The sequence below is a fragment of the Hyaena hyaena genome, unplaced genomic scaffold (genome assembly GCF_003009895.1).
Source record: "Hyaena hyaena isolate Hyena2069 unplaced genomic scaffold, ASM300989v1 scaffold_643, whole genome shotgun sequence".
Taxonomy (NCBI): Eukaryota; Metazoa; Chordata; class Mammalia; order Carnivora; family Hyaenidae; genus Hyaena; species Hyaena hyaena.
Window position 1 is genome coordinate 709,770 of NW_024081277.1, and position 23,219 is coordinate 732,988.

General features: G+C 39.7%; 1 protein-coding gene across 4 annotated transcripts in view; it reads right to left on the reverse strand.

Moving 5' to 3' along the window:
* The window catches only part of RALGAPA2 (Ral GTPase activating protein catalytic subunit alpha 2), a 330,682-nt gene that overhangs the window by 237,824 nt on the left and 69,639 nt on the right, over window positions 1-23,219 (reverse strand). For all 4 annotated transcript variants that reach the window (XM_039216611.1, XM_039216612.1, XM_039216610.1 and 1 more), the window contains exons 5-9: window positions 16,247-16,290; window positions 13,527-13,704; window positions 12,625-12,740; window positions 9,397-9,535; window positions 7,082-7,281 (exon numbers count right to left, since the gene is read on the reverse strand). In XM_039216611.1, the coding sequence (XP_039072542.1) occupies window positions 7,082-7,281; window positions 9,397-9,535; window positions 12,625-12,740; window positions 13,527-13,704; window positions 16,247-16,290 (677 nt within the window). The remainder of the gene's footprint in view (window positions 1-7,081; window positions 7,282-9,396; window positions 9,536-12,624; window positions 12,741-13,526; window positions 13,705-16,246; window positions 16,291-23,219) is intronic.

Below are 23,219 nucleotides of genomic sequence, written 5' to 3' on the forward strand. Positions count from 1 at the left end.
TTGGAGCCCTGAGTAGCCAGGGAAGAAGTCCCACGACCCTACCAGAGAGACTGCATGGAAGGGGAGGCCCCGCTGAGCCCCACTTTCCAACTGCACCCAAGCATGTGAATAAAGTCATCTTGAACCCTCTAGACCAACCAGACGCCTGATGAAGACCACCACCCACTGACTTCACTTAATACCACATGAAGCAAAATTGCCCAACCAAATCCTGCCCAAACTCCCTACCCCAAAAGTATCACATTTAATGACAAAAAGGGCTATTGTTTTAAGCCACCAAGTTTTAAAATCATTAGATAATTAACTGGATAACACAGCCATTAGGTAACTAAAATAATGTAAATAAAGAAATATGTTTAAAGGCATCAAATGATATCAAAAATGCGCTCCAGGGGCGCCTGGGTGGCTCAGTTGGTTAAGCATCCAACTTCAGCTCAGGTCATGATCTCACAGTTCGTGGGTTCAAGTCCCGCGTCAGGCTCTGTGCTGACAGCTAGCTCAGAGCCTGGAGCCTGCTTCAGATTCTGTGTCTCCCTCTCTCTCTGACCCTCCACTGCTCACACTGTCTCTCTCTCTCTCTCTCTCTCAGAAATAAAGAAAACATTTTTAAAAATTTTTAATAAAAAATTTTAAAAAATAAAAACAAAAATGCACTCTGAACAAACATACAGAAAACCAGAAACAGACCCATAAATACAGAGAACTAGTGGTTGCCAGAGGGGAAGGGGATGAGGGGACAGGCAAAATGGGTGAAGGCAGGTGGGAGGTACAGGCTTTCAGTTATGGAATAGATAGGTCAAGGAGATGAAAGGCACAGCCATAGAGAATATGGTCGATGGTATTTAACAGCACTGCATGGAGACAGGTGGTAGCTACCCCTGTGATGAGCACAGCATAACATACACACTTGTCAAATTCTATGTTATACACCAGAAATTAATATGACATTGTGTCAGCTGTATTTCAATTTAAGAAAATTAAAATAAAATTTAAAAAATGAAACATGAGTTCTGTTATCCAAGTAGAACATAAGAGATGGATTTCCGATCATGCTGTAAACTGAAAGCTACTTCTCTTGATAGAAAAATGCTTTCTTTGGCCTTAGTCCCTACTCTCTTCACAAAAGGTCACTTTCCAAAAATATCTATATGTTCTGAGAGATGTTTATAATTGCAGTGAGTGTTTAGACTGAAAGCAAATTGATAATCCAAGTCTCATTTCTTGTCTCTTTCATGAAGATCAACAGTAAAAGCAAAAGTAAGAATTAACCATCGAGAGAGGTCCATTTTCCACCCACTACAACCAAGCTGGAATTCTCAACTATTATTTAGTATTAGTTGATTCTGGTGGCAAATGCAAAATAGTTTTTACTTCCTCGGCACATGATGAAACCTTAGTGAAACAGACCTATCTGCTTGGACCAGACCTGCACTGCCAGGGCTCAGGAAATTGTATGATGCAGACTGCCACTTAATCCTTCCCATCACCCCTCCCCAACATCCTGGTTTCTTCTCAACCGACAGCTCATACTGAGACTTGTTCACTTGCAGGGTCAAGCTAAATGGGGACACCCACAAAGAAGGTGTGAAATGAGAGGATGCAATTGCCTTTCTGTTGGTGATGCCTGACACCAATGAACTCCCCTGTCATGATTCGCCTCCATGGTTGGGGGCAGACTGCAATTGCCTTGGCAGAGCTCTAGGACACAGAAAGTACTAGAGTGGTAGTCAACAAACAAATGAGTTTGTATAATGTACAAACTCGTAGAGGGTTGTCAATTTGTGTGATTCACTGTTTCTAACTGTTTATCCCATGAAATACAACAATTTTAGGAAACCCACAGCCCATGAATCATTACTGAAGGGCTGATTCACAATTAGTAAAATTATAACTAAAAGGTTATCATATAAATAAATGTGATCGACTGATACCATCTAAAACTTTTTCATTTCAAATGGGTTTTTATGGATTATAATGTCAGTTAATGTGCTTATAGATTTGGTAAAAAATGGTCACTGCTGACATTTTAAAATCACCCCTTTGCTTTCTCTACTGTATATTGAAGTAAGTTTGTCTTATACAAAAATTAATTACTAGAGCACCTGGGTGGTTCAGTTGGTTAAGCATCTGACTCCTGATTTTAGCTCACGTCATGATCTCATGGTTCGTGGCTTCAAGCCCCATGTCAGGATCTGCACTGACAATGGGAGACTGCTTGAGATGTTCTCTCTCCCTCTCTCTCCCTCTCCTTCGCTTGTGTGCTCTCTCTCAAAATAAATAAAGAAACTTAAAAAACTGAATTGCTAAGGACTAAATAATACTTCACTGAAAACATTTGCAGCTGAAATGATGCACCAAGAACATTAAGGTTTATGCTGTTATTGCCAGCACAGTATATGGGATATAAGAGCAACTGTATTTTTGTTCTCTCATGAATGATGACACTGAACAAGAGTATTTGTTACACCAGACTCTCTAAGTGGTAAGAAAACGAAGTCTAGATGATATATTGGTTCTTTTCCTCCCTGATGAAAAATCGTGTCAAAGGTATTAATTCCAGATCCAGAAGTAAATTCACTTTGGAAAACACACACACACACACACACACACACACACACACACACACACACACTCAACCATGACCTTTAACACAGAATGGCAAAAGTGTGAACTCCATTTGGAAGCAGCACTTAAAATACTGTTTTAAAGGGCTTTTTATAAGAGCAGAATACTCTTTGAAAAGAGATTTTGGATCACTTCATTTAGTGATGCTCACTTGACACAGGCAAAATTATATTAAATTTGAAATTCCAAACAAAAACTTTCAGGAGACAAATGAAATTATATGTGCTTTTATTCCTGCAACTCTACTCCCCAAATATAATATTCAGGTGCTTAAACTGCTTTTTCTCATGTACAATGTAAATGAAGAGAGGAACAGAGAGGACACATGTGAGATGAGGTAGGAACACAGCTGTACAGGCACAGAAAGGACTACAGGAGACAATTGGTCTGCTGAATAATGACCATGTCCTGATCTCCAGAACCTTGGAGTATTTTATGTTTGGTGGCAATGGGATTTAGCTCATGTGCTTAAATGCAGGATGTGAGAGGGGAAAATTATCCTAGATTATCTGGGTGGTCACAACGTAATCACAATGATCTGTAAGGAGGCAGGAGAATCAGACACAGGGCAATGTGAAGATGGCAACAGGGAGAAAAGGTGTCAGGATGAAGGGCCACGAAATGGAATGCAGGCAGCATCTAGAAGCTGGATAAGACAAGGAAACGGATTCTCCTCCAGAGCCTCCAGAAGGAACACAGACCTACCAACACCGTGATCTTACCACAGTGACAATGGTTTTGGACTTCTGACATACAGAACCTCAAAATAATACCTTTGTGTTCTTTCAAGCCACTAAAACTTTGTGGTAATTTGCTACAGCGGCAAAGAAGACGTATGACAACTTACTGTGAGGTATACTGACAGTCTATACAGTAGCAGTGAACATTTCTAGGTGCAGCCATCTGCAGGGTATGGGTAGCACTGGGCCTGGATGGCTGTCTGCCCAGCATCCATTCTCCTCCCTAATGGATCCTCCGTGCTCCATGTGTCTACTTCCCTGCGGCCCAGGTGACTCACAGGAAGCTGACCCCATCCACAGCACCAGGCAAGTGTTCTATTTCATGGAAGCTAATCATGTCCCTTCTGGGCCATTCACATTGCTTTAAGGCAATCAGTGCCTTGTTACTGTTCTAGGAGAGGCAGGTAACCTTAAGTTGTTCCACTCAGACAAAAGGGAAGCGGTGGGCTTTCTTGTTTTGTTTTTTAATGTGATTCAAGCTAACATACAGTGTAGTACTGGTTTCAGGAGTAGAATTCAGTGATTCGTCACATACATACAGCACACAGTGCTCATCCCAACAAGTGCCCTCCTTACTGCCCAACACCCATTTAAGTCCATCCCCTCACCCACCTCTCCTCCAGCAGCCCCCCAGTTTGTTCTAATTTATGGTTTGCCTCCATCTCTGTTTTTATCTTTTTTTTTCCCCCTTCCCTTCCTCTGTGTTCATCTATTGTGTTTCTCAAATTCCACACAGGATTAAAATCATGATATTGGTCTTTCCCTGACTTACTTATTTCGCTTAGTATTATACCCTCTACTTCCATCCGTGTTGTTGCAAATGGCAAGATTCCATTCTTTTTGATCGCCTCCCGCAGCAACTGCTAACTAGACATGGCTCCGGAAGCAAGGGAAAAACAAAAATGAACTACTGGGACCTCATTAAGGGAAGGACGTTTTATTTCTGGGTTGTCTCTGAATATGAACAAGGAGGGCAGTGCCCCAGCTGTTGGCAGCGGGAAAGCTGAAGACAAACCTGCCAGAGGGAGAGGGCAGAAGAGGGAAGACTGTAGAGAATCATGTAAAGAGCATGAGTAATCCATATTCTCTGCCAGCCCTACCATAAGCTTCTTTATGAAATTAAAATATTTCTTTTTTACATTGAAGACAGTTTGGGTTATGGAGTCTTTTTCTGTTAGGATGATATAACCATCCAAATTGTTTCAGGAAGCCAGACATTTATGACACTAAAAAAGCAGATAATAAAAGTAGATGACTCACAAGTGTGAACAGCCAACTAAGGAAAAAAATTAGAATCCTGAAGCAGTGGTTAATCTGCTATTCTTGCTACTCCTCATCATCCAAATGTATTTTTCAAGAAAGAGAAACTTATTTTCAATAAATACAGGTGAGGTGACAGTTTTCTAAAATTTTAAAACCAGGTAGGAAAAAGTTATAGCCTTTAAATAGACTGCTTTGAATCGACCTAACAACCACACAAGATGTAACGTAAAATTTATCAAAGAGTGTGACTGAGTTTCTTATATATAATTTCATACAAATTTTGTCTACCTGATAATTTTTAGTTTTTGTCTACCTGATGGGTGGGTAAAGGTCTCTCAACAGAGTCCAGAACTAACTGACTGATGGTGAAGTCTAGGCTCATTTTTATTTCCTCTTCTGTGAACTTCCATTTTATCTCCTTCTGTCTGTTTTTGAATTGGATTATTGGTCTTCTTATCAATCTGTAGGCACTCTCTATATATATTAGAGCTGTAAACTCTTTTAACAGCTAGGATGTCATGAATGTTTTTCACAGTCTGTGTGTGTCTTTATCTTTTACACACAAATCTTTTTCAAATTTTTTAAATAAAGTGGAACCTCATTTATTCTATGGCTTGTGGGTCTTATCTCTACCTAAGGTAGTCTACCACTTCCCAAATGTATACATTCCCCTAGATTTTCTCCCAAATTCCTTACCATTTTGTTTTTATATTTAGACCTTAAGTCAATTTAGAAATTAAATCAGTCTGACATCTGACTATGTATGTGATACAAATCAAGGTTCAGAGAAGGAGAGACAGAGACTGACAGGTTCCTTCAGCTCCCAGGGCTATAGCTTAGATTCAATACTCAATGCTATGCTGTCTCATTTCCTAAAAGGAACCTGTGGTTTTTGTCTGGAAGGCTGTATAATTTTATATCACTTTTTTAATAGTTTTATTTTATTTTTGAGAGACAGAGTATGAGTAGGGGAGAGGCAGAGAGAGCGGGAGATACAGAATCTGAAGCAGGCTCCAGGCTCTGAGCTGTCAGCACAGAGCCCAATGAGGGCTTGAACCCACCAAATGTGAGATCGTGACCAGAGCTGAAGCCGGACACTTAACTGACTGAGCCACCCAGGCGTCCCTGCATAATTTTTTCTTAATCCTTTAAAGACAAATGACTGTTAGGTCTGTGTCTGTTTAGTTAGCTCTCCCTGGCACTTGAAGGCCTTTTTAGTCTAAGACATAACTTTTTTTTTCAGGTCAAGTAAACATTTCATTAGATCAATGATCACTTCTGATTTTCTCTCCTCTTGTCCTCATGATACTCGCAAGGTAGGTTTGGACCTGTCCTCAGATCTTATTTATTAATTTCTGATTTCCATCTCTTTGAATTTCTCTTCAGTATTGTGGGATATTTCTTTGGAAAATCACTTTTGTTTTCATCATTACAATTGTCAGTTTACCTATTAAATTTTTTAATTAATGAATTTAAGATTTTTTAAAGCTTTCTTTTACAACTTTCATTAAGTCTTTTGTTGCTTTTACTGCAATTGTATCCCCCTCAGACATCTCTGACAATAAGTTTCTCCAGTCCTTCAGTCAGTTCTTATCAATGGGGCCATGCACTCTGGACCTCAGTTTGGTGCTCCTCCATCAAGGTGCAAATTATCACTCAGCTGTGTGCACTCTCCCAGCTCAGGCCTAGGTCACACTTCTGGGAACTCCAGAGGATCAGCAAACCTGCTCTAAGTGGACCCCACTTTCTGCATAAAACCATTACCCTACTATGAAGTTGCTGCTCTTGAACTTCCCCATGTGGTCCTGCTCCACCTGGTGCAAAGTCTCTAAATAATTCAGCCTTCTGGGAAAGTAACTCGCCATTTGTGCGTGACTAAGGCCACAAGAGAGAGAAGGTATACTAGAGTCCCCACAAAGAAAAAGGTCTTCATTGAAGGCCTCAGGGAGACACAGTTTTCTCTTCCAGGCATTCTATCGGAGCTTAACAAGCACTCTGAAATGCAGAGATGCTCTTTCACTCCTTCCCCTGAGATCCCAGACAGCACTCAGCAGTTTCATGGGTCCTCTCCATGGCCCACGTGCGTGATTCTGGAGGACCTTCTTGGTGCTGGGAACTGGACAAGCCAACACAGACCCCTGGTCTTATGCTCTGAGGTCACTGGTACTTGAGCAAAAGAGGGAAAATGAGAGGAAGCCAGGAATGTGCACATAATAGGTATCCCTCAGAATGGCTCCCTGGCCCCCAAGGTTGCCTTGTCATGGTATGTTAACAGAGCACTGAGCCTGGGGCCTCAGAGCTTCCCCTGACACCTCAGCAATACAGACAGAGCCCACCAATAAACCAGTCCCCATAACCAATATCTGTTAAGAACCAAGAACCCTAACAACCGATTACTTTGGTATATATTAGTGCATTTTTACCTAAGTAAAAGAAGATGATGAATGGCATACCTGTATGATTTTGGGCAACACATCAACTCCATTTTTAGTGTTTTGTGTTGCAGTTAGATACTTTTTTTCCAAAAAGAAAGTGACAATCCACTTAATAAAAACAACACGAGCTGCCATGTACGGAATTTTTGTACTGTAAATGTTTTCATTGTCTCGAGTTGTAGTAATGTACACAGGCTTTGGTCTCAAATGGGGTATGTCTGGAAGAAAAAAGAGCACATGTTAGGTTAGTGAATGTAATTCCCACAGACGGTTCAGTTTAACTAAGCAGATATATATTTGTTTGTTTGAACTGCAACTAAAATCAAAGAACCAGAAATTATTAAAAATGACATCTTTTGGTAGGCTTGTTTCTGATTCTGCCTTGCAACCTGGCCAAGATGGGATGGTGGGTACTGTTGCTGTGTGCTTGTTACAACTGTGGTATACAGCTGTGGAAGTACTAAGCAAACAGCTCTCTTTAACAAATTTGAGAAATGACAGGAGATTATAATACTAAAAAGTTTTTCACATATAGTATAGCTAATTTAGTCTTATTTTATGACCAAAAATTTTGTAAAAGCATGTATAGACATGTTTTCATCATTTTACATATTTTAATATCCAATACTACACTAATCAAATCCACTGGACTGTCAGTCTTAAACCCTTCCCCCTTTAGACAAATCCAAAGAATAAAATCAGTATAATCTACGTTATGTCCAAAAGAATTCATCTTTAAGGCATCAGACAAATGAATAGGAGGTCCATTCCTCAATCTTTAAACTCCATAATCAATAAAAAAAATTGCATGGTGTTGGGTTTGAGATACTACTTGCTGTATGTCCAACTCTCATACTAACTTGTACACATTTGGAGGTACCTGCATTAAGTAGACGAGTTCTCAACAAATAATTTTTAATTTCAGCATATCACAATATACTATGTTTTCTACCATGAACATAGACTATTTATAAAATCAGAAACAAATTCTGAAAAAATATACCCACATAAAGCTAATGAAATACACATCCCAGTACCTCTAAAGTTCAGTATTTCTGTATCTTTCAAAATGCATCAAGTTTCTGTTGTTTTCCCCTTATCCAAGCATGTGGTTGTGTGTGTGTGTGTGTATGTGTGTAAGTAAACACCCAAAAACAACTGAATTAGTGGTCCACATTCTCCAGACAGATTAACATCCGTTGTGATCTTCCTCCTCCAAAATTGTTCCTGATTCAGGGTGCCTGGGTGGCTCAAGTGGTTAAGTGTCTGACTTCAGTACAAGGTCATGATCTCACAGTTCATGGGTTCAAGCCCTGCACTGGACTCTGCACTCCGAATTTGCTCTTTCTCCCTCTCTCTCTGCCCCTCCCCCACTCAGGCTATTTTTCTCTCAAAACTAAATAAACAAACCAAAAAGCAAAATTGCTCTTGATTATTCATCTTAACTAATTTCACTTGCTTTAGTAGGGAGAGAAAAATTTGCCCCCACTACCACCAATCTAAGGGGTGCTTCTGTCTTATGAGTCCTCATTTCTTTCCTTTTTAAAAACTTTTTTAATGTTTATTTATTTTAGAGAGAATGAGACAGAGTGCAAGAGGTGGAGAAGCAGAGAGAGGGAGACACAGAATCTGAAGCAGGCTCCAGGTTCTGAGCTGTCAGCACAGAGCCTGACATGGGCTCAAACCTATGAAATATGAGATCGCGACCTGAGCCTAATTCAGAAGCTTAATCGACTGAGCCACCCAGGTGCCCCATGTCCTCATTTCTTATAGAAGAAAAACCTTAGCAGCTAAATTAGAAACTCCCTTATGTTTCCTTTCTCTCTGGGGCTTACTGTCCCTAGGTTGTCCAAATGCCCAAACATCTGTCCCTCCATAAGCTGTAAGTAGCACCTGCTGGATGGAAGATCCAGTATAAAAGGACCTACTGTGAGCAGCTGTGTGGCCTGGGCTGGCTTGCCTAGCCACTGAGCAAGGTCTGGCGTCTCACCATACCCCACTACCCATAAGAAAAGATCTAAGGAAATGCAAGCTTTTTTTTTAACATTAAAATTTTTCAATATAATTACAACCAAAACACCATGACACATGTCAAATTATTCTGAGTACAGGAGCCTTGGTCCCCTTTATTGCTGTGAGATGAGGTATCTCTTGAAGCTTGTACAAATAGGTAAAATCATTTATTAGGAAACTTTAAGCCTCTTACAATAAAGTTAACATTAAATATAAGAATAAAATGGCTACTTTACTTAAAAGTAATCAAAGGTCACTTTGAAAGAAACTGGACAGCTTCCCTGTGGAGATCCTCTAGATACAGCCCAACGAGTACTTACCAAGCACAGGTTTGTAGATGTTTGTTAACTTAGTAAATGATGGAAATAAATGAGGAAGATAATACTTTCGGAACAATGTAAAAAGAAATTTAAAACCAGTATCTTGATTCTCCTTATTCTTCCACTCCAAACTTGCAGCCTTTGGACAATAAGTGGAAAAGAACATATGTACATTTACTTTTCAACTTAATGCATACTAAACTGAAATGCTGTTATCTTATTAAAATTCCTATTCTAAATAAAAATAGGTTGACGAATAATGTTGACAATCATGTAATGAAACCGTATCTTAAAACTGAAATGACAAGAATGAAAGCTTCAAAACAAAATTGTAACTATGCTAAACAGGTTTTTACCGAATATTAAAACAAAATCACCTAATGATATCCTATCTTTTTAAACTTGCTCTATTACTTCATGCCTTTATTTTTTCCCACACGTTCTCTATAATGATTTAACATTCTTTCTGCACTTAAAACATTCAGTCAGAGGTAATCTGGTGGGGTTTTTTTTACTCAAAAAAGGCCATTTATAATAAACAGGATTTTTCTAAACTGTTTTAATGTTTATTCATTTTTTGAGAGAGAGATGGAGACAAAGTGTGAGTGGGGGAAGGTCAGAGAAAGAGGGGGAGACAGAATTGGAAGCAGGCTCTAGGCTCTGAGCTGTAAGCACAACATGGGGCTTGAACCTACAAACTGTGAGATCATGACCTGAGTCAAAGTCAGATGCTTAACCGAGTCACCCAGGCACCCCTACAATAAACAGGAATTAAAGAAATAATCCCTTGCAAAGATTTCATGCAAAATCAATATCATCAAAAGGTAAAGCTATGAAAACTTGGAAAGTGCATTCTCCTTATTAAAAGCATTCCACGGGCTAATAAAATAAGTCAGGCCTGCCAGTCCAGCTGCAACTGTTACTGGTTCTTAGTACTTGTTAGAACACAGAGTGCTCTAAGGCAAGAGCTTCCCAACTTCCTTCATGATGCAGCCCACTTAGAAAATGAACATACTTTGTGCAGCATCTGAGGCAAAGGGATGTGGGACTCTGAGTGCCCCTGGGGCAGAGGGGCTCAGTGTCTGCTCCCTGTCAGAAGTTCTAATACAGAGTATGTCAGAAGTTCTCTGGGGTGAGCCAGCAGAGAGAAGGGAGAGAGAGAGGGATGGACATGCAAATACAATTCTGTACCTGATTTAGGGGTTCACAGTCTGCGTAAAAACGGCCACCCTCTATCACTAGCATCCTTCCCCCACTGGGATTCTGGGGATTGTGTGACTTATCCAAGGTCACACACCTCATTAGTGACACATCTAGAATGAGACATCCAAGTTTTCAATACTTCATGCCGATCTCCTGGGACAGATGGAATGCCCTACCACTTCTGAACAGGTGGAGTTTGAGATGCAGGGGGAATGGGCCAGTAGGGCCAAAATGTGGGGCTTCCTGAAGACAACAGAATACCCCAGTCTGCTCTTAGGATTCTGGAGTCCTGTGTTTCTGGGGCTGGCTAAAGGAAATGGAAGAGGAGAGCACACAGGATTGCCCAACAGGACAGAGTAATCAGAGAGGGAGCCAAGGACTGAATCTTGAAAACAGCAGATAGAAACAGTCCCCAAAGAAAACTGGCAAGAAATAAAAGAAGGGGAAGAGGAAAACAGGATGAAAAGATTATGAGAGGAGAGAATGTCATGAAGAAGGGGCAGTCACTGTCAAATCACCTGAAAGATTATTTCTTTCTAAAAGTGTCCTTCTCTGGACTTGACCACTAGACCTCCTTCATGATCTTGGGCCTCTGTCTTAGCAGGGACAGGACAGAGGTAGTTAGCAGTGAATGTCAGGTGACGAAGTGGACTTAGCAGAGATTATAACATCAACAAACTTGGTTGTAGAGGACACAGAAATTGGACAGGGGTCCCAGGAAGAACTCAGGAATGACAGAAGTGTTCGCTGAGAGAAAGGAAATCAGTAGTTTAGAACCATATTGATGCTCAAAAATGTAGACAAAGAGAAAGGGATAACCTACTGAAATCATAACCTAATGATATTAGCTCTGTATTCAGTTGGCAAACATCAGAGAAGGGAACCTGTGACATCAAGCAGGCCTGTGCTGACAGCACAGAGACACCTGTATGTGCTTCCACCCGAATCAGGGTTCAGGAAGGGACAAAGAGGCAAAAATAGATTAATATACTATGAGATAATGGAAAATATATATGGGTCTCTGCCCTCACTTCTTGGCATAGAGCCCCTAAAATTCTTGTCATGTCCTAAGCAGTAAGAGCACAGGGAGCATCTTTTGTTCTAGTAAAACAACTCTGGGTGGACTCCGAGTGAGGGCTGGTCACCAGAAAGACCACACTGGGATTAGAACTTGGTATTTTCAGCACCCCCACCCCAACCCTTCCATTTCACCAGAAGGGAAAGGGACTAAAAATGGGGCATGTCGGTGTGAGCAAGCCTCCAGAAAAATCCCAACGGCAGGGGTTTCAGGGAGCTTCCACGTAAGTGACATATCCACATACTGGGAGGGTGAGGAACCCTAACTCCACAGGAACACACATTCCTGCGCTTGGGACCCTCCCAGGCTGTGTCCTTTGCACCTCCTCATCTGACTACTCATCTGCATCCTTTATCACATCCTTTAATGAACTGGTAAATGGAAACAAATGTTTCCCAGAGTTCTGCAAGCCACTCTAACAAATCAGCTCAACCTGAAAAGGAGTTGTGGGAACCTCTGATTTGTAGCCATGTTGTACAGAAGCAGTGGGAAACCTGGGGTCTACTACTAGTGACTGGCACCTGACTGTCACAGAGCCATCTGATAGGACTTAGTCCTTATCCTGTGGGATCCAATGCCATCTCCAAACAGACGGCCTCAAAGCAGAACTAAGCTGCAGGACACAGCCAGTGTGGCAGAGTTGCCTGGTTGGGGAAAACACTCACATGTTTGGTAACCACAAGTGTCAGAAGTGAAGTGTTCTGGGTGAATGTGGCAATGATCTAAAAGGAGGAGGAGAACTGAGTTCTTCTGGTAACAAACACACTTACACAACATAGTATGTATGCCAGGTCCATACTCTATTTTTAGTGAAGTATCATATAAAATCACCTCAAAGAAAAAACAAAGGTACAACATATGGATAAGCAGGAAGAAAAGAAGCAATGCTTTCTCTTTCCCACCAAGAGTAAGATCATTATTGAATTATCCCATGGTTTTGCTCTTACCTGAATAACCATATATTTCAATAGTATTTGAAGAAAAAAGCATGTCTGGTCCTCAGTGATCTTTTCCCCTGATATGGCTGGCAGCAGTGGAGTGATTTCTTCTGGATATATCTTTGCTGCAGAGTGGGGGAAAAAGGATTCTTTCACCAAAGTTAAAGTTGGTATTTGTTTTTGTTTTAAGTGGCCTCTATTAAAATAAATCTCTGCCTCCACTGGAACTGCTCACACTATACTCCAATCCAGTGTACATGAAGGGCTTAAAAAAATGGTACAAATGCTCATGAAACCACCTCTCCCACTAAACCACTCTTTTCTCTTTCAAATTCTACTTTGGTCAGCCTAAGATCAAGGAGTTGTCATTGGGCAATAAAGTGAAATGCATTAATAAATCAGTGGCTCTAACTGGCAAGTTTTGAAGAATCACAAGACACAAATAGCTGCTATTAATACTCCCAGGAGCCCACTATTGTCCCTCCATGAATGCCGCATGAAATACACAGCTGGCAAAAAAGAGCCTGGGTGAGCAGATGAATGTCCACTCATGAAACAATCTGAGGACAATAGACAGTAGGTTTGGATGGTGGATTTAAATCTCATTAACAGCCACAAAAACACTCCAGACATACCATGTGTCTCTACTTCCTGCTGTTGCCAACATCTGTCTCCTCCCTTCCATTCTTGTTTCCACCACTTCAGGAAATTTCTCCTGTCATCATTTCATATAAAATAGGCTAATGTAAATTCTAATGTAAAGCTTTACTGTGAATATAAGCAGGAAATAACTCCTCCTCTGAACCATATATGAAATAAAGAATTCTGTTCAGGATAATGACAAACCAAGGAATTCCTCCATGTAACTTCAAGAGTCATTTCAGCCTCTAAGATCTGCTGCTGATACTCACCGTCAGCTCCACTAGGGCTGGGACTGATGAGTGTCTCCAGCGTACAGGGCCCTCTGGAGGACATGATCGCTGGGAAACCAGGCACGAGGCAAGCAAAAATCAGCACCTGTTCTTCTGCACAGTTTGTCTGAAGGGCTTGAAGCCACAGAAGAAACAGCCTGATCCCTTCACATCTTATCTAAAAGTAAAATTAAAGGCAGCAAAATTAAACACCTAAATGTATATGCAGAGATGCACTGCAATGCAGGATCAGTTCTGAGAAAGAAAAACCAGAAGTTAAAGGTATTGTTGAATTACGGCACCATGCTCTTCTTAGTGACAAGTCGGCATCTGCAATAAACACAAGGGCTTGGGTTCTGAGCCACAGGGCCTGGGTTCAAATGCAGGCTCTGCTACTTGAGCTTAGCTGTGACCAGTGGGGGACCACTTAACTTCTCTATGCACTAGTCTCCCCCTCTGTAAAACAGGGATAACAGAATTGACCACAAAGTACTGGTATAGGGTTAAGAGAGTTACAACAGTGCCCGTATCATCAACAATCGGCTATCCATGAAAACAAAGCAAAGATAATCTTCCTCATTGAATAGAGTTTTGTCATGTCACTACAATATGGACACATATAATGTAATGTTCTTGCAAATCTGAACACTTAGAACTAAACAAGACCTTGAAGACCTGGCTCAATGGGACCAGGCAGCTCTCCTGCTTCCCAGCCTTATGTCCCTGTTCCATTCTAACACCTTCGCTGTGCTCTGAAGAGATGAAAAAAATGTCAGATGAAGCTGCAAAATACAGTGAGCTCCAAATGCAGGCAACTGAGGGACTGCCTGATCTCCTTTCAACTATACCAAGGTGGTTCAGATTCTTCCAGAGCAAGTGTTTAAGCCACACATGAGGCTCTGCAGGAAAGATGAAAGAAGTGAAGTGAAATGAAAAGAGAAAAAGAAAGAAAAAAAGTGCTTCGCTGACTCCCCACAGAAGTCAAATACACCAAGACAGATACCCTGTCTGAAGACAGTTCTCCGCCATCAACAGTGGATTCCAGGGCACACTTTCAGACACACCTATGGACACGCCACTCTGTGCACAAACCTCCATGACCACTCACCCCTGTTCACTTCTCCCCAAGCAGGCAACATAAGTGGGGACACTGCTGAACACATAATAGACAAAAAATGACATGGCTCTATGCATATCTAATTACATGCATAATTTATATGTGTATCTAATTACAGAAAATTTAACAGGAGGAAAATTACAACATACTATCATGTCTCCATTTGTTTTAGGATAACTTTATTTAAGCTAACAAAATATAAATAAGGCCAATAATATACATGAGGTCACAACCTGATTAAGTTTTAATTATACGACTGCTAATTAAAATAGGAGAGATAAAATGTGTAATCTGTTGTGAAGCTAGGAATAGCTCATCCCCTTTTTTCAACATGTAAGAAAGGTAACATACTAAATTTAAGTGGCTATAAGTGTTTAAGCTGGTATGAAACAGAAAATATAAGAACTTAACATTTTTTAGTTGTTTCCAACGTGCGTGTGCGTGTGTGTGTGTGTGTGTGTGTGTGTGTGTGTGTGTGTATAAATAATTTATTGTCAAACTGGCTAACATATAGTGTGTACAGTGTGCTCTTGGTTTGGGGAGTAGATTCCTGAGGTTCATTACTTACATACAATCCCCAGTGCTCATCCCAACAAATGTTCTCCTCAATGCCCATCACCCATTTTTCCCTTCCCCCCATTACCCCTCAGTTTGTTCTCTGTATTTAAGAGTCTCTTATGGTTTGCCTTCCTCCCTCTCTGTTTGTAACTACTTTTCCCCTTCTCTTTCCCCTCCCCCATGGTCTTCTGTTAAGTTTCTCAAGTTCCACATATGAGTGAAAACATATGATGTCTGTCTTTCTCTGCTGACTTATTTCACTCAGCATAACACCTTCCAGTTCCATCCACATTGCTGCAAATGGCAGGATTTCATTCTTTCTCACTGCCAAGTATTATTCCATTTAATATGAACTTATTAAATTTAATATGATTTAATAACCTAATTAGCTATAAGTCTATCACCTTCCATAAAATATATATCCCCAGCTGGCTTCTTTTGTCATTTACATTTTAGGATCATCTTATCTAGCATCAAATGTCATATATCATTATAAAAGGCATGTTTGTTTTAAAATAAGGCAATGTTAACCTAAAGTTATACTGCAAACAAATAAATGAATATTCTAGAGTAAGGCTTTGCTGCTCTTTTTTCCCAAAATGGTTCTAAAATCCAGCAAAAATAATTCAGAGACAATTATAATTTTAACAAGATTGCTGGGGTGAATAGAATCCAGCACATTAGCTCAGAAGCCTGGGGAGGAACCCTTCCCTTCCTTGAAGATAAAACTGGAGCAGTGACCACCTCACTGATGGTCATCTGACTGTACACAGTAGAATAAAAATTAGAATTCCAAATTCCAAACTCCGAATCCCAAGCCCCTTTCCCCAAATAATATTTAAAGCGTATATCACAATAAGTTACGAGGTAAGAACAGAAACTCTAACAATATTTGCCATATCATTTTCAATTAAAAATAAAAAGTAAGTCGAGTGGTTTTTAAAGATCTTTTATCCCCCAAAAGGGCCTCATTTTGTCACTTTATGGCACTAGTAAATTTAAGACTGTTGCAAAATGCCATTGTGCATTCATCTAAAATAAATACCTTAATAGAATTTCCAGTGTGTAGAAGCTTCTTTAAAGTTGAGCCTGAAAGTTTAAAACACTGAGTTAGAAAGAGTATATAAATTTACACCATACACACAAAAAACCTCAAAGTAGATTAAGATATATTTTTAAAAGGTCAGTTTTAGAAAGATAAATTATACTTATGACAAAAGAATTTTTCTATAAAGAAAAGAAAAGCAATGTCACAGAAGGAGAGATATCTTTAAGATAAAACTGCTTTAAGTGTGAACCTCTTCAAAATTCTTAAGAGTCAAAATGATTGATATTTAGTAACACATATACCCACAGTAGATTTAGTGCAGATATTTCATCATGCATAAAATGATTTTTTTCCTAATCTCTAAAGGTAAAAATAATATAAAACTGATCATAAGACAGAATATTTAGCAAATATTCAAGACAGCATGTTTCCTTGCAGTGATAATCACGTTTATATATTCGGTTTATCAATAAATCCTCTAGCAGAGCTCTTTGGTCACTGTCAAGGAGGAGGAATCTATGTTTACGCAGAACTACACCATTCAACTGCGAACACTTTGGTGCTGCACCCACTTTAATTAGAAAACTCTCTTAGGAGGATGGAAATACTTTATCATTCTATAATGCGTTCATGTTATAGTATGGAGTTGGCTTGGCAACCCCACCTAAATATCATATGTAGGCTCTAAATGGGATCTTAACCTTAAAGAAGGAAGTAATCTTTAAAAATAAAAAATGTATTGGAAGTCAGGCAAGAGAACCTTTTCTCCCAATTTTTCTGGGGGAAAAACTATTTCAATCTCCTGGTGATAAGTTTTATGCAATAATTAAAACTTACATATCAAAACATATTTACTCCACTAAAGTATTTCAAGAGATATTCCACCAAGAAATACAGCCAGTCTCAACAAATTTCTATAGGTCATATTTAAGTGGACAGACACATGCACATTAGTTTAGCACAATTTTGTAACTGCTGTTGCTGTTTGTAACACTTAACACTGAGATTCAGTGAAAACTCACCACTCTTATGACTACATTACAACACTAAATCACCAATGGTTGTGAATGAGTAAGAGAAGTTAAAGTGCCCTCCTTCCTCTACTTCTGTCACCAAACCATATCTAATAATTTGTGGTCTAGAGCCAGCACTTATTGGGCTAAGCTCTCTCACAACTAAGGTTCAAGTGTCTGCTCTCAGGGGACTACTTTATCCCACACCTCTCCTTTACCTGGGGCCTGTCCCTTGCCTCCATGTTCACCCATTCTTGGACAAAGCTTGGTCTGCTTCAGTTTACTATGGACTCCAGTATGCCCATGAGAACCCCATGTGGTTGGCAAGGCCAACAGACACTCCACTCCCCAAGAGACTTGAGATAAAGTCTGCTCACACAGCTCTCCTGCTAGACATCTGGCAAATCTATCATCTTGCAACACTTTCTTGGAAACACTTTCTCCTGGTTATTATGCCTGACCACTGTGGCTTAGAAGCCCTTCCCCTACTTAGAATGGGTCCACAGGTTTATTTTTAATGTTTGGCCTGCCCATAGTTACTCATATCCACTCTTTTCTACACAGAGAGAAGAAAATAATTATAAGTAGGGCAGACTCAACAAAGAGACATACAAAATGGCTGACCCATATCTGCCAACAGTCCCCAACTTATTTTTGAAATTAACCTGGTAATTTGTTAGAGCAGCAATAGAAAACACATACATGTTTGATTTTTCCATCTTGCTGTGTTTAGAAACTCTCGTACATGTGTGTATAGCTTGGCATTTACGAGACAGATTCAGAAGTCGGAATACTAAGGTTCAAATTTGGTTCTGCATAAGGGGCGCCTACTGGCTCAGTTGGTTAAGGGGCCAACTTCGGCTCAGGTCATGATCTCATGGTTTGTGAGTCTGAGCCCCATGTCAGGCTCTGTGCTGACAGCTCAGAGACTGGAGCCTGCTTCAGATTCTGTGTCTCCCTCTGTCTCTGACCTCCCCTGCTCATGCTCTCTCTGTCTCTCAAAAATAAATATTTTTAAAAAATTTGGTTCTGCATTTACTGTATAACCTGAGTCACTTACCTAATCTCACTAGGCCTGAGTTTTCTCATCTGTAAAATGGGATAATAACAGCACCAACCACAGGGAATTGTTAATGAAGTTTAAATGAGTTAATATTTATAAATGTTTAGAAAAGTGACTGGTAAATGAAAAACACATTTTCTCCACAAGAAAAGGCATCAGCTAATCTCTTAGACACTCTTTAAAACAAGAATAGCATTAGAAAAAAAACTTGTGCAGAAAAGCACACAGAATAGTGTTTCAACGTGAAAATTGGTGATAAATACCTGAGGGCCTTGCCTGGCTACTTGAGGTATTTCCTAAGGCCCTAAGTTCACAAAGATCCTGCTATTCTAACTACCATTATGAAATCTTTTCCATTTTAATTTCAAAAAGTTTCTCTCTATACATTACACCTGTTTGGAATTTTAAATATCCCATCTGAACTATGATTATACCCATCCACATCTCTTTTAGCTCTCTCTTCAACCCTACTGATTGCCACTATATAGATTCATGTGAGGAGAGAATGAGTAAATTAGTAAATAAAATCTAATTAGTTGGACTAATTCTATGAACTTCTAATTTCTATTGGTTTTTATTGTATTTTATAAACATCCTTTAAATGTAAGTCTTACTGCTTTTAAAGAGGGCTGGGCCTAGGACAAGAAGAGTGAGGGGTTTGCACAAGAAAACCCAATAATCAAAATAAATGACATTTTAATACAATAATTTCTAAAAATCAAAATTAATGCAAAACAATCCATGATGAACATTATTAAAGTTTTAAATAAGTACCAATGTTCAGCTGAGCCATACTGGAGCCTGACGTACAAGGAAAAATGTGTATCACTACAGATATGTTTTTATATTTTTTAATGGTTAATTTTTTCCAGAACATTTAAGCATTGAAAAAACATTGAAAAACCAAAAAACTCAAATTGAACAATCAAAAATTATTAAACTCACATTAGCTTAAGTATTTCGTTTATACCACAGAATGTATTACTATTTTACTCTCCTGGCCCTAATGGAAAAAATTCAAGATTTTCAGAATCTTCTTTGCCTATGTCATTTTCAGTTGCAAGAACTGCCATGCTTTGTCAGTTTCTCTTGACAAAGTGACAATCTTTTAGACATCTTTTTTTTTTTTACAAATAAGTTATTGTCAAGTTGGTTTCCATATAACATCCAGCGCTCATCCCCACAAGTGCCCTCCTCCATGCCTATCTCCCCTCTCCCCCCCACACCCATCAGTCCTCAGTTTGTTCTCAGTATTCAAGAGTTTCTCATGGTTTGCCTCTCTCCCTCTCCCCCACCATTTCCCCCCTTCTTCTCCCCCATGGTCCTCTGTTAAGTTCCTCCTAATTCTCCTATATGTACAAACATATGATATTTGTCCTTCTCTGCCTGACTTATTTCGCTCAGGCAGAGCGAAATGTTGCACAATGTTTGGGTATTGTGGAGAGTGCTGCTATGAACATTGGGGTACATGTGCCCCTATGCATCAGCATTACTATATCCTTTGGGTAAATTCCTAGCAGTGCTATTGCTGGGTCATAAGGGAGTTCTATTGCTAATGTTTTGAGGAACCTCCACACTGTTTTCCAGAGGGGCTGCACTAGTTTACATTCCCACCAACAGTGTAGGAGGGTGCTCATTTCTCCACAACCTTGCCAACATCTAGAGTTCTCTGATTTGCTCATTTTAGCACTCTGACTGGCATGAGGTGGAATCTCCATGTGGTTTTGATTTGTATTTCCCTGATGATGAGGGATACTGAGCATAGTTTCATGTGTCTGTTGGCCATCTGGATGTCCTCTTTGGAGAAATGTCTGTTCATATCCTCTGCCCATTTCTTTACTGGGTTGTTTGTTTTTCGGGTGTGGAGTTTGGTGAGTTCCTTATAGATTTTGGATATTAACCCTTTGTCTGATATGTCATTTGCAACTATCTTTTCCCATTCAGTTGGTTGCCTATTAGTTTTATGGATTGTTTCCTTTGCCGTGCAGTAGCTTTTGATCTTGATGAGGTCCCAAGAGTTCATTTTTGCTCTTGATTCCCTTGCTTTTGGGGATGTGTCAAGTAAGAAGTTGCTGCAGTGGAGGTCAAGGAGGTTGTTTCCTGCTTTCTCCTACAGGGTTTTGATGGTTTCCTGTCTCACGTTCAGGTCCTTTATCCATTTTGAGTTTACTTTTGTGTATGGTGTGAGAAATTGATCTAGTTTCATTCTTCTGCATGTTGCTGCCCAGTTCTCCCAATACCACCTGTTAAAGAGGCTGTCTTTTTTCCACTGGATATTCTTTCCTGTTTTGTCAAAGTTTAGTTGGCTGTATACCTTTCAGTCCAGCTCTGAGTTCTCAATTCTGTTCCATTGGTCTATGTGTCTGTTTTTGTGCCAATACCATACTGTCTTGATGATGACAGCTTTGTAGTAGCATACTTCTCAAAACTAGAACAAACTATCCTAAAATTTGTATGGAACCACAATAGACATCTTTTTAAGGTCACTAGTTCACAAAAATAGTTCTAATCTAACTTTAACATTATAAAACTGATTCTTATATGGTTTTTATCTTTAAAAAACTCCCTATGTGTATCATGCCTCAAACCAATTAATAAGCAAAGGCAGTATACCACCAGTAAGGGTACAAGAACACAGAGAAACCCTCTTATGGTGCCTCTGCTGTGCAAGCCATGCTGCCAGTTGCAGCATGGAACACAGAACTTCCCGGCACTACAATATCTACAATATCTACAATAAGCACAAAGGAGCACAGTCCACTGGAGGAATCTGAAATTAATCTCAAAAGGAACCATATGAAACATGTTAAGTATATAATTTCTAGAAGAAAACACAGAAGACCTTTGTGATCTTGGGTTAGGTAAAGATTTCTTAGACAGGACACCAAAATCACAATCCATAATAGAAAAACTGATAACCTGGACTTTATCAAAATTAGTAACTTTCACTCTTTAAAGGAAACAACTAAGGCAATGAAAAGACAAGTCAGAGATAGGGAGAGAATATTTCCAAGTCACATATCTGGTAGAGCACTCAAATACAGAATATGTAAAGAACTTTCAAAACTCAATATTAAGAAGACAAACTCAATTTAAAAAAAAAAGTGGTCAGTCAATTCAAACATACACTTTGCCAAAGACATAGATGGCAAATAGCAGATATAAAGTGCTCAAGGTCATTAGTCATTAGAGAAATGAAAATTAAAACCACAGCAAGATAGAACTACCACTAAAATAAAAAGAGTGATGATACTAGGTGTTGGTAAGAATGTGAAGTAATTGGAACTCTCATAGTGCTGGTGGGAATGTCAACCACTTTGGGAAGCAGTCTGGCAGTTAAACATATAACTTTATATGATTCAGCCATTTCATTCTCAAGAGACAGGAAAGTACATATCTACATAGAGACTTGTACACAAATTGTTTACAGTAGCTTTACTTGTATGCAAATACTAGAAACAGTTCAAATGCCCATCAATAAATGAACAGATAAACTATAGTAAATCTATACAATGAAATACTATACTACTCAGAAATGAACTATTAAGATATGCATCGACACAGATAAACCTCAAGATAATTATATTGAGTGAAAGCAGCCAAAGAAGAGTACATACTGCATGTTCTATTTCTATGAGGCTCTAAAAAATCAAACTAACCTATAACGACAAAAAGCATATCAGTGGTTACCTGGGGACTGGGCAGGGGGGTGGGAAAAAGGCAGGAGGAAACCACTGGGAACGATGGCTATATTCATTATCTTGACTGTTGTAATGATTTCATAGGTATGTATCTATGTCCAAACTTATCACAATTAACATTTCCCATACATATAGTTTAATATACATCAATTATACTCCCCCAAAAAGAGCTGCTTTGTAAAAAAGGAAAAAACAGAACAGGTGGCCTGGAAGTGACTAAGTGAAAAATCAGGAGGAAAGAGGTTGTGTTCAGATACAGATCTGCATGATGACAAGTGTCCAGAAGATCAAGTCAGGAAGCAACAAAGGGTGAGGGGGCCAAGGAGCTGATGGGTAAACAGCTAAGCCATTTAAAAAAAAAAAAAAAGGCAAGTAAGCAGGAGATCAGAAGACATGGTGGCAACGAGAAGAGACAAGGTATAGTTGAGGGAGAGAGGTTTCCACAGGGAGGTGGTGGATGAGGTCTGGAATGGGCCTTGGAGAAAAGAATGACCTTGATCTCACCCCTACAGTCCTGAGGGAGACAGAGAATCCTGAGAGAGAAGCCAGGTATCAGATAGCTGAGGAGGTGAAACAATGAGGCTGAGACTCTAGGGCTGTGGCTTAACTGAAGAGGATTTTCAGAGGGCCGTGTATGAAGTGGGAAGGAAAGCAAGAAATGCAGGGCAATGATGATGAAAGCATGCCAGAGAGGACCCAGGGAAGACACCAGAGGGCTGAGGGGCATGCAGCTCAGCCATCCCCTGGTGGACATGGAGGCATGCAGGTCCCTGTAGCTCAACCTGGCAGCAATGAGCTCTGAGGGAGTCCTAATGTAAAGTGCACAGGAGACACTGTTCCCTTGGAAAAGGCAGCTGTGGTGTGGCCTGACTATGACAGACTCAGGGAGGGCTGTCAGACTAAGTGTCCTTAAGACTTGTTACAGCCCAGTGAGCTATAGAAACTTTAAGAAATAAGGCTGCTCAGAGGTTGTGTTCATATCCTAAGCACTGTCAGACCACTGTGCAGCCCAAGGCATAAAGCCAGGGATACTCTTAAAAAGTCATAAGCAAATCTGCAGTTGAGTTGTGCATTGGTTTTTATATTATATATAAAAGGAACCTAATTGAGCAAACTAGATTAATAATGACTCATTTATAAAAAACACATATGAGGTACTATGTGAATTTTCCATTAATTGAGCCCAATCTTTT